At 45.5% G+C, this 12,333-nt stretch overlaps 1 protein-coding gene across 1 annotated transcript; it reads left to right on the top strand.

Moving 5' to 3' along the window:
• Positions 1 to 10,192: 10,192 nt before the first annotated feature.
• LOC140410261 (transcription factor HES-5-like) lies at positions 10,193 to 11,851 on the top strand. The gene is made up of 3 exons (XM_072498228.1): positions 10,193 to 10,347; positions 10,453 to 10,633; positions 10,744 to 11,851. The coding sequence occupies exons 1-3, from the start codon at positions 10,273 to 10,275 to the stop codon at positions 10,995 to 10,997; spliced, it is 510 nt and encodes a 169-aa protein (XP_072354329.1). The 5' UTR covers positions 10,193 to 10,272; the 3' UTR covers positions 10,998 to 11,851.
• The last annotated feature ends 482 nt before the right edge of the window (positions 11,852 to 12,333 follow it).

Genomic DNA, 12,333 nt, shown 5'->3' on the forward strand with positions numbered 1-12,333 from the left:
GACAGGACTGGCTCCGTCTGGGTCCACTCACGGATGCCGTGACAGGCAAGGTGTCCATAAAATTTAGGGTTGCAACCACCTCCCCGGTCGTGGGGGCGACATGGGGCCAGTCCACCTGCAAGTTTCGCGTCGAGATCCTCTATGCGAGGCATTGGATATCGGTCGAGTCGGGAAACTGTATTCACTGTAAGTTTATAGTCGCCACACAAGCGAACTGTGGCATCTGGCTTCATTACAGGTACAATTGGTGCTGCCCAGTCAGCAAAACGGACGGGCCTGATAATACCCAAACTCTCCAAACGAGTGAGCTCCCCTTCTACCTTCTCGAGCAAGGCATAAGGCACTGGGCGCGCCCGGAAATAGCGCGGCGTGGCTCCTGGTGCAACTTGGATATGGGCTACAGCCCCTTTTATTTTCCCCAAACCAGGCTGGAATACATCTGGGTATCGTCCTAGCACCTCAGTCAACCCTTCAGAAACTGTTTGGAGGATGTGCTGCCATTGCAACCGCAAATGGCGCAACCAGTCCCGACACAACAGGCTGGGCCCATGGCCGCGCACCACGATAAGTGGGAAACGCCCCTCCTGGCGTCCATAGACAACAGGGGTCATTGTAGTTCCTGCAATGTCCAGTGGTTCCCCGTGTAGGTGGCCAACCTGGCCTGTGAGTCGGTTAATGTAAGGGTCTGTATACCCTGCTTGATGCGGTCGAATGTCCTCTGGGCGATCACGGAGACCGCTGCGCCAGTATCCAACTCCATCTCAAGCGGGTGGCCATTGACCCGTACTGTCACCTTAATGGGGGCCACACGGGGAGCTGCCACACAATGCAGCTGCAGGCAGTCGTCCTCCGTCTCCACGTCCTCAGGAGTAGTCGCCGCAGGTTCATCCACATGGAAGGTATGGCCTCTGGGCTGGTCCCAGTTACGGCCCGTGGGCTGGTCCCAGTTTCGGTCGGAATGACGGCGCCTCTGGTGTCCCCAGGACCGCCGTCCGCGACGGGGTCGGCGCCTACAAGTCTGACACGGACATGGCTCCTCATCCATTGGCTCTGGAGAAGGCTCCCTTTGGGGAGGAATGTCCGATGGCCACTGGCGTCGGTCCGGACGTTGCCTCGCCCAAGGTACCGCGGGAGTGCGGGGGGACGTTTTCGGATGGAAAGGGTTGCGCCCCAAGGCATGCACTTCCATTCCCTGTAGCTCCTGTACTCCTCGCTCTGCGCTCTCTCGGGACAAGACTATTTGAATGGCCTGTTGAAAAGTCAATGTTGGCTCCGCTAACAACTTTCTCTGGGTGGCTGCATTGTTAATACCGCAAACCAAACGGTCGCGTAACATTTCTGACAAGGTCTCACCATAGTCACAGTACTCCGCAATCCTGCGTAGCTTGGATAGAAAATCGGCAAGGGATTCTCCAGGGGTCCTCTCAGCGGTATTAAACCGGTAACGCTGGACTATCGTGGACGGGGTTGGGTTAAAGTGTTGCCCCACTATATTCACAAGTTCATCAAACGTTTTGGTGTCCGGCGCAGCTGGGTACGTAAGGCTCCTAATCACCCCAAACGTATGCGGGCCGCAGGCGGTGAGCAATATGACCACCTGGCGCTCGTTTTCAGTGATATTGTTTGCCCGGAAATAGTAACGCATCCGTTGTGTGTACTGGTTCCAGCTTTCCAGCGCAGCATCAAAAACATCCAAACGTCCGTACAGAGGCATGGTATAATAGAAAACAACTTCCAACCTGTATCCAACAAAAATCCAGGGAGGTGGCTTCAGCAGTGTAGACAGCTATTCACTTTTACCTTCGTCGCCAGTTTTGTAAGGGCCACGAAGAATCCAGCACGAGTTTTAAGGATACAAAGTAATAACATTTATTTACTATAACATATACACATAACAGTAGCAGTAACTTCCCTTGCTACATACTCCTTCCTGCCGGTTGCTGAACTGGCCAGCTTTATTTATACTAGGAGTTTACTAGTGGTTTCTCCGCCCCCCCTCATTGGGAAAGCTCATACTCCCACAGGATTGTGGGATAGTCATTAGTCCCCAGCCAATGGTAAGTAGGCAGGTTATAACAATAACGTATCCCAATGGCAAAACTGGTTGGGCCCACACCAACCAGCTTAAAGTGTATGGAACCCAATGTAGACACTCCCACCACATCTCCCTGGCAATTGCAGATGATTCCTCCCCGCCCATCGAGAACCTAGTCCAACCCTCCCCCAGCCATGTCAGCACATCCACGCCCACAGACCCGACCTTGTCTCAGCCCACAAATATGTCTTTCCACCTTGAGCTTGATTTTAGACGATAGCACCAGCCTTCCCGAATTGACCACGATCACTGGTACAACCTCCCCGGCTCCAGTCACTCCAGTCCCTGGAACCACGACCAGGACATGTTTGGCCCCCAATATCCCCTTCCACAGCCAGAGCCACTGCCACTGCCCCACAACAGTAATTTGCCCTTCACTGCCACTGCCTCTACGCCTCACGACAAGCGAACCCCACGTTAGCACCGCAACAACGTTTGTCGACTGGTAAGACAGGACGATTCGTATTCCATGGCGGCCCACGCAGCCATGGCACAAAAATGGCAGACACGAGTCTGGCAACCGGGAAATGGTGACGATTCCGAGTCTGACTCCCTTTATGTTAACCCTTTTACAACGCTTTTCGATACAGAACCCTGAAGTGTCCAGATGATGAGAAAAATGAACCGCATGAGATTTACGGTGTCCTATTTTCTGATGGAGCCTGCCCGCCTCCTTTCCTTCTTTCTTTCATCTTGTTACATGGTTTTAATTAATGTCGGCCTCACACCCAATTTCTTGATACAGTCATAGTTACTCTTCCGATGCCATTTACTGACCAATGGCCATTAAAGGAACAATTGTTGGATCTCACACATGTTACAAATTCTTTCTGCTCATTTCAGTCACCCAGGTAGGGAGCAACGGCACTAATCCCCGCCCTGCCTGAGGACCCCAAATGCACCCCGTCAGCTAACTCGGGTAGTGGAGCAGCGGCACTGATCACCGCCCTTCCTGGGAATCCCACCCATTCTTGTCCTGCCGTGGCCCACACGCACCTCATGTTCCCATCACTTTGAGTACCCTGGAATGGTTCTTTACACTTTTCACTGTCTTTGGCAGGTCTTAGTTTTTCCCTTCTCTGCTCTTATTGTGGTTTAAAGAATGCCCTTTGCCACAGTCTGTACACTCAACTCTTTACCTTCCGGGACTCTTTGGTCACTTCCCCACCTGCTGTTTACATGTTTGACACACTTGGTTGCCACATATATGCTGCTATACGTGAACTACCTCTGGACCCTGGGACGATGAAACTTGAAAAACCGGCCGCCCTAAAATTTGGCTAGTTAAGAATGAGCCTCAAACGCCCCTTTTCGCCAACTGTTTAGGTTTCCCAGACATTCATTACTATCCTTTTCGCTCTTTATTGCAATTCCATGTTTTGTGTTAACTGAAAGATTTGAAATGATGCGTTGTATACCATTGTCAAGCTCATTGATCATTTCTCAAACAGCTTTTGAAAACTTCATATGTACAACATCAACTGCACAATCCTCATCAGCCCCTTTCTGTTACTTCACCAAATAACCCAATTCATTTAGTCAAGTATGATTTCCCTTTTAACAAATCCATGTGGACATTTATTACCTCATTCTTTGTGTGAGAACAGTGTGCTCTATCATTTTCTTTGCATTAGCATGATTCTTACTCAAGATTTGCTGTAGATATGTGCACTACCACAGTCATAAGCCATATGAAGAGTGGATAACTCATGTCACCCAGTAGCCAGCCTTTGACTCCCCACACTGGATCAAATACATATTGCACAGAGAGGTGCTGCAGAATGAAGGTATCAGGACTACTGTCAGGAAGGTGGGCACTCATCCACATGAACATACAAACATACAATTAGGAACACGAGTAGGTATTCCAGCCTCTTGAGCCTGATCTGCCCATTCAGTAAGACCATGGCTGATCTGATGGTAGCCTCAACTCCACATTCGACCTATCCCTGATAACCTTTAGCTCCCTTTTTAGTCAGGAAATTGTCTAACTCTACCTTAAAATGATTAATTGACCCTGCTTCTACTCTCTGGAGCAAAGAGTTCCAAACATTCATGAACCTCTCAGGAAAAAAAAAATTCTCAATTCATTTTAAATGGGAGACCCCTTATTTTTAATGTGTTCCCTAGTTCTAGTCTCTCTCATAAGACAAAACATCCTTTCAGTATTCACCCTATCAAATCCCCTTGGGATTGCATATGTTTCAACAAGGTCACCTCTCAATCTTCTAAACTTCAATGGATGCAGGCCCAGTCTGACCAACCGTTCCTCATAAGATAACAACCAATCCCAGGTATCAGTTGAGTTCAAGGGGAGGAGGTGGCATTCTGGTATTATCCCTAGACCAGAGAACCAGAGTAATACTCTGGGGACCCAGGTTCAAATCCTGCCACTGCAGATGGTGACATTTCAATTTAATGTTTTAAAAGCCCACCTGGTTCATTAATGTCCCTTTAAGGAAGGAAATCTGCCATCCTTACCTGGTCAGTCTACATGTGACTCCAGATCCACAGCAATGTGGTTGGCTCTTAACTGCCCCCCTCAAGGGCAATTAGGGATGGGCAATAAATGTTGGCCCAGCCTGCGATGCCCATGTCCCATGAACGGATAATAAAAATGAACGTTTTCTGAACTGCTTCTAATGCATTTACATCCCTTCTTAAATAAGGAGATTAAAACTGAACACAGAGGGCAGCATGGTGGCGCAATGGTTAGCACTGCGGCCTCACGGCACCGAGGTCCCAGGTTCGATCCCGGCTCTGTGTCACTGTCCGTGTGGAGTTTGCATATTCTCCCCGTGTTTGTGTGGGTTTCGCTCCCAAAATCCAAAAGCTGTGCAGGGTAGGTGGATTGGCCACGCTAAATTGCCCCTTAAAACGAAACTGAACACAGTACTTTTGATGTAGTCTTAATAATGCCCTGTACAATGGGAGCAAACCACTCCTACTTTTATGTTCCCTTCCTCTTGCAATAAACAACAACATTATATTTGCCTTCCTAATCACTTGCTGCGCCTGCAGACTAGAATTTCTTGATTCATGGACCAGGACACCCAGATCCCTCTGTACCTCAGGATTGTGTAATCTCTCTCCACTTAAACAATATTCTGTTTTTCTATTCTTCCCATCAACGTGAGCAAGTTCACACTTTCCCACATTATACTCCATCTGCTAGTAATTTACCCATTTAGTTATCCTTTCTGTATCGGTTTGCAGACTTCTTAGGTCCTCTTCACATCTTACTTTCTTACCTATCTTTGCGTCATCAGCAAATGTAATAACCATATATTTGGTTCTCTGTGTATGTGGCAGGGTGTGTGTATGTCTGTGTGTTGGGGTGTATGCTTATCTGTCTGTGTGTGCCTGTGTGTGTGTGTGTGGGTGCATATGTATCTCTGTGTGTGAGTGTTTGTGTGTGCCTGTGTCTGTGTGTGTGCATCTCTGTGTGTGTATCTGTTTGTGTGTATCTGTGCATGTGTATCCATGTGTGTGTATTTGTGCCCTTGGGTGGGGTGTTAGTGTGTGTTGATGTGTATCTGTGTGGGTGTGTGGAAATGTGTGTGTGTATTTGAGTGTGTGTGTGTATGTGTATCTGTGTGTGTATGTGTATCTGTGTGTGTATATCTGTGTGTGTGTGTATCTATGTGTGTGTATCTCTGTGTGAGGGTGTGTACCTGTGTGTATATATCTGTGTGCATGTTTGTGTATCTCTGTGTGAGGGTGTGTGTATGTGTGTGGGTCCATCTGTGAGTGGGAGTGTGTGCATATGTATCTGTGTGTATCTGTATGTGTATGTCTCTCTGTGCATTAATCTATTAGAATCTGTCTCTATGTGTGTATCTGTCTGTGTGTATATCTATCTGTGTATGTGTGTGTGTGTACCTGTGTATCTGTGTGCATCTGTGTGTGTGTCTCTCTGTGCGTGTATCTATATGTATCTGTCTTTGTGGGTATCTGTCTGTGTGTTTCTGTGTGTGCCTGTGGTTATCTCTGTCTACCTGTGTGTATGTCTATCTGTGTGTCTGCCTGAGTAAATACCTATGTTTGTGTGTGTGTATGTTTGTGTATCTATGTGTGTGTGTATCTGTGTTTATTTATGTGTGTGTGTGCATCTGTGTGGGCATGTATCTGTGCGGGTCTGTTTCTGTGGGTGGCTGTGTATCTGTGTGGCTGTGTATCTGTGAGGGCATGTATCTGCGTGGGTCTGTATCTGTGCGTGGTTGCGTATCTGTGTGGCTGTGTGTCGGTGTGGCTGTGTATCTATGGGTGGGTGTTGTGCAAACCCTGCGTAAATAAAAAATCGTACTTGTAATTTATGACATCGTAGCTAAAACTTTATTAAAATATAAACCATCTATACCTTTGTATAATTATGAACTCATATGGAAACCTACATACCACCAAGCACGTCAAACTTTTTGTCGATTATTTTAGGAAAACTGCGCAAAACTGCCAGAATAAACCGCGTACTCCAGAACCGTCCACACACCACCTGCGTGTACACCACCGAGACATAAGGCTTCATAACCTGAATTGCTTTGGTCCCTGAAATAAAATCAATGTCTCCATTGAAGTGCGATTTTACATGCTCGGCAGCTTTTTGAATGTACTAGCTAATGCTTATTAAAGCGTGTGATACCAGTAAACAGGGAGGGTGTTGGGGGTTGCTATTATCCGACGCGGTCTCAGAAGCACGCAAAGCCTCCAGAATGCATGCAGATGTTGCTGAAAGTTTCCCACGTGTCGAAAAGAAAGGAGAGTTTAGTAGCGGTCACAAACCTGACCTCCCACAACAAAGCAAATGGACTAATTGGCTTGCACGCCGCGCATGCGCCTTCCATTCCGCCATTCTGTTCGAAACAACAATATGGCGGAGCATGTGGGCAGCACGGTGGCGCAGTGGTTAACACTGCTGCCTCATGGCGCCAAGATTCCAAGTTCGACCCCAGGCCCGGGTCACTGTCCTATGGAGTTTGCACATTCCCCCTCATGTCTGCGTGGGTCTCACACCCACAACCCAAAAAGATGTGCAGGGTAGATGGATTGGCCATTCTAAATTGTCCCTTACAGGGAAAAGAAAGAATTGGTAATGGACCTGTGTGTATCGCGCCAGCCAGGGTTTCCAGAGCTTAAATATTAAAGCAGGGGCTGTCCAATATTAGTCATATATCTGGTACTTTGACTTTTATGACCCGAAATAGCGCCTCTATCCTTTCCCAGAGACATATTAGCTGCCAGTTTAAAGCGCTTGTAAACAATGTTGTTGGGCTCTCTGGTCCTGGAACCCAAGCAGATTTCAGTTACCCGACCCTGGGCGGTTTCCAGAATGAGAAATGAACATTCTCGCCGGGCTCAGTAAGACGGAGCGTTCGTCTGCAAAGGCTGAGTATCAATCAAAGGGCCGGGCCTGATTAAAGAACCCTCCACTCTTTCCCTGTTATGAGCCGCTGCCGTGTCAATTTCACCGATGTTTTGCCTGTTACACTCAGCAGCTGTCCTTCCGAGTATCATTTTCCTGTCGGCGCCCACTAGTGCTGTCGAAATATCACAACAATCTCTTCGCTTACAAAGCGAGGAGATTGCGGATCCAGGAAATGCTCAGCGGGTCCGGCAGTAGCAGTAGAGATACAAAACCGACCTTCAGGCCGATGGCCTTTATACCATTTATTCATTTGATTCGAGAAACTAAGAAAAGAAACGTGACTTTAAAATAAGCTCGAAGCCCCCACCCACATGCACTGGCGCGGCGATATCATGAGAAAGTGCAGTCATCTAACTGTAACTTGGAGAATTTACTGTAATGTTAGATATATCAAAAATGTGCTGGCGGGTAACGTACTTAGAATTCGGCTTTTAATACAGGTGAACAAAGCGAAGTTTTTCACTTCCACATAAACTATGAGTTGTGCAGGTGGCTTCTACGTTTACTGAGTTGAGCCAACAGGCTGTGCGCAGAGTGGATTTGATGGCTGATATTTTAAGCGCTGCTGGGATAGCTGGACTTGCCTCTTTCCCACGTGTTGAGAAAGAATGAGGGCGCGTGCAGCTGGTGCTTTTCAGCAGAGACTTGGCTCACATCATTTATTCGGGCATTAAACACCGAACAGTTGGTGAAATGGATCTGAAACACTAGCAGAATGTTACACATATAGATTCCCACGTCTGAATAGACGATTTATCTTTCTCTCTCTCTCTCCCACACACGCACACACGCGTATATACACACATCTGTACACTAATTCACACAGACATTAAGCAATTATGAGGTGCAGCATTTAACTATTATTTTCACTTGTATTTTCCCTCCACGCAATAAATAGTTACTAAAATGCTGGCACTCCAAAAAATATTTCAATATTAAACTGTTTATGTTTATATTTATTTCCATAGTGTTATGTCAGTGCAACCTGCTTTGAAGGTGCAACCATGAGGGAGCATTCCCTAGACTCTCATAGAATAGAATCCATAGAATCCCTATGTGTAAAGTCACATCGTCCCAAATAACCATAGGCTGCTTTCCTCTTTGAGGGGGAGAGCTGACTGGTGGTGATTTAACCTGAGGATCACCACAACTCAGGTGATGGGCAAGGTTGCGAAGGCGGGCCTTCATGAATAATCTACAATGCAGAAGGAGGCCATTCGGACCATCGAGTCTGCACCGACCCTCCGAAAGAGCACTCCTACCCAGACCCACTCCCCCGCCCTATCCCCGTAAACCCTTAACCCCAGCTAACCGTTGGACGCTACGGGGCAATTTAGCATGGCCAATCCATCTAACCTGCACATCTTTGGACTGATCTTGCACTTTTGGAAATTGAGTTGTAAAACACTCAATGACTGAGAGTATTAATCAACTGACTTATCTTTATGCTTTCACTTTTTTTAAATTGTATCTTCCTCCAGTCTTAATGCTGTTGAAGTGAGCATGGCCCAGTGCCTCTAACTCTGCACTATATTTGGCAATTTTACTTAAAGGGGCTACAGATAGTGTCATTGGGAAACAGAAGACATCTTATTGCCGGGACCGTTATTCTGAGATTTAGATTAAGTCAAAGTGAGGACATTTTGCTTTGCAACTAAACCAGTAACAGCTGATTGATGGGTGCATGAGGCTGACAGTGGTACCTGAAACGAAAACAATAGCGTCCTTAGCCCCAGTCAATGTAAAATTACAACAGGAAACGTTCATTCCTTATGTAATACTAAACAAAGCAGTAAAGACACGTCAAAGAATGCTATGATGCAACCATGCTTGGCTGTGTTTTTCTATGTTTAGACGCGAAGAGTTTTTTTTTTTAATCCACTGTTTTGCGCTCATATATATTTTGTTCTTCCGAAACGTTACGAGACTATTGAAGTTGCCAATTAACATTAACTTTGCAAATATTAAATTGAGTCAGATAACTACAGTTAGATTGGCATTAATATTAATATACGAATGATCCGATCAGAAAGAGGGAGGCAGCACAAACCCGTGCATTCACTGTATCTCTCTGAGCTATTGTCACACATATTATGATGCAGCATTGCTAAATCCCCACTAACAGTGGGAATGAAAAGAGGGGGAGAGGCTGTAAATGTTAGAATTTTTTCTACGTATATATTTGAAGTATACTGGTTTAAAATTTTTATTTGAAATATCGCTCTTTATAAAAATAAACTCACACATATTGATGGTTAGAAATGAGCGATTAGCAGTATGAGCGAAATAGACACTCCCCGCATGAGAACATCTGTGATCACACAGGTCTTAGTCTTCAAAGTAAAGGGGGGGAGATTATTTTAAAATGAACCAGCGGTTTAGGAACAGGCATGCTTTCTGTCATAGAAATCCCTGCATAACAATGACGGGAGGGTCTTTCCCAGGGTCCTATAACCTCAGATGAGAGTAATTTCCTCTGACTTTCTGTGTCATACGTACCGTCCAGATGGTCCTCAGAGACGGTTCGAGACAAAGGGTTCAAAACGGCCCTTAATTCAGCATTTAGAAAGAAAAGCTTCTGCTGTTGTCGTGCTGGCGGTCCTGATTGGCTGCTGAGTGTGGGAAACACCAGGAGAAACAAGCACACTTGGACAGGAGGATGTATAAATGGAAGGAGAATTCCCGCTTCCCTCAGCAGAATCGCTCCAACCCAATCGAGTCCCACTGCCTCTTGCGACTTTCCTGATCCGAAAGAATGGCCCCCAAAACCGCTGGCGTTATCCCAAAGGCACATCCCGAAGAAAAGGTCACCCGCAAAGAAAAATACAAAGTAAGTCACTTCGCCTTTTAAAACGAATGTTTCGAGTTTCTGAATTAGTGAATTTCTGCTCTCCATATTAAAATGTTTTATTCATTTTCTCTCCTTCTTTTTCAGTTGATGAAGCCGATTATAGAAAAAAAGCGACGAGATCGCATAAATAGCAGCATTGGTCAACTCAAGGCTTTACTGAGGGAAGAGTTTCAGAATCAGGAGCCAAGCATGAAAATGGAGAAAGCTGACATCTTAGAGATGACTGTGAATTACCTGAAACTTCATAGTCAACGAATGCTCACAGGTATTCGCCGTTTCGTGTCTTTGACTGCTGATAAACAATACTTTTTTTTGTGATTATGGTAATTCTTTAATGATATCCATCTAAACCATCTTGTTTGTTTTTACCTCCAGTGACGTTTAGCAAGAGCCTTACTCAGAATTTTAAAGAAGGATATTCACGATGCCTGCAGGAGATTCAGCATTTCACCTTCCCCCCCGAAAGCAAGGCTGACGTTCAGAACAAACTGGTGAACCATTTGCACAGAGCCCAGGAGCCCGCTAAGAGCCTGAGTTACTCTGTTCCTCCTATGCATCTTCCTATCTGTCAAGCGGGCACCAAGCAAGACATTAAAGCCAGCGTCACAGAGCTCTGGAGACCCTGGTAGAAGTGGAATCACTTATGGGCGTTTGCTAACAGCAAGGAAGATAACGTTACGCGGCATTAAACGCTCGGGGGCTGTGCTCCGGTGTGAAATTGTATTCCACGGTGGAAGAAATGTCATTAATACCGCTTCTTTGAAGCACATAAGACTTCTTTTTAATATATGAATTGTTTAATTTTAAAATATGACCTCCGGGACATGGTTTATTCTGCAATATTTGTAGGCAACCAGTATCATGCCTAAATTGGCAGCTAGCTCGGTTCTTGTCCTGTTTATTGTTATAGGTAGACGGTGCCATCCGAGCTATTCTTTTATAAAGGAATGCCAGTGGTGTGTTGTGAGTAGTCTTCTTACTGAAGACTGCATCTTTTTTAAAGGGTGTACGCTGTACGTATATTTATATATCAGTATTATACGAGTGTCATCGGAGACTTGCATTATAGTGAGCTTTCAAAATTTAGAGATAAATCGATTCGATTTTTTCTTGTAACGCATGGTCGGCTCGGCGGAAATAAAACTGTGCTCCATTTCATGATGTTCCCGCCAACTATTGTCCTGGACAGAAGCTGTCTATTTGTACATTGTAGTAAATTATTCCTGTCTGGTTGCTGTGTAACTGCCCTTGCATTGTAGCAATGCGAATCTGAACCAGGCCTTGTTCTCGGTTCCATATTTAACTGCGTACTGCATTGTAACAATGCTGGTCTGCATATGCCTCTGCATTCAAGGTTCTGTTTGTAAATATGTCCATCCTATACTGATAGTGAATCAGTAACTAAGCTGCATTCACAATTCAGCGTTAAAATGGGTGTTTCATTGTTACCATGTTAATTCCGAATAAATGATTGTATTCACAATTTCTGTGTCTAAACGAATGTATGTTGAGGCCTCCATGGTTTACTTACAGCATGAAAATATACTGTATGCCATTAAAAGAAGGCAGTCAAAGTCCAGTAATAGAATCATAGAAGTCTACAGCACAGAAAATGCCCTTAGGCTCATCGCGTCTGCGCCGGTCAAAAACAACCACTATTTTAATCCTACTTTCCAGCACTTGGCTCATAGCCTTGTATGCCTTGGCATTATAAAAGCACACCTGAATACTTCTTTCAGGCAGCGAGTTTCATACTCCCACCACCGCCTGGGTGAGAAAGTAGCTGAGATAAGCTTGCCAGGTCTTTTAATACAAAATTCCTAAAATTAACACCAGTAACATTTGCCTGTTTTATTATATCGGGTTTAGAGTAAATGATCTCCTTTGTTGTTTATAATCATCACAATAATAGTTGGCCACTTGCTTTCTGTCTGGTTGAGGGATTCGGCGGAGAGAGTAATGCGC

This window comes from Scyliorhinus torazame, chromosome 1, assembly GCF_047496885.1.
Source record: "Scyliorhinus torazame isolate Kashiwa2021f chromosome 1, sScyTor2.1, whole genome shotgun sequence".
NCBI lineage: Eukaryota > Metazoa > Chordata > Chondrichthyes > Carcharhiniformes > Scyliorhinidae > Scyliorhinus > Scyliorhinus torazame.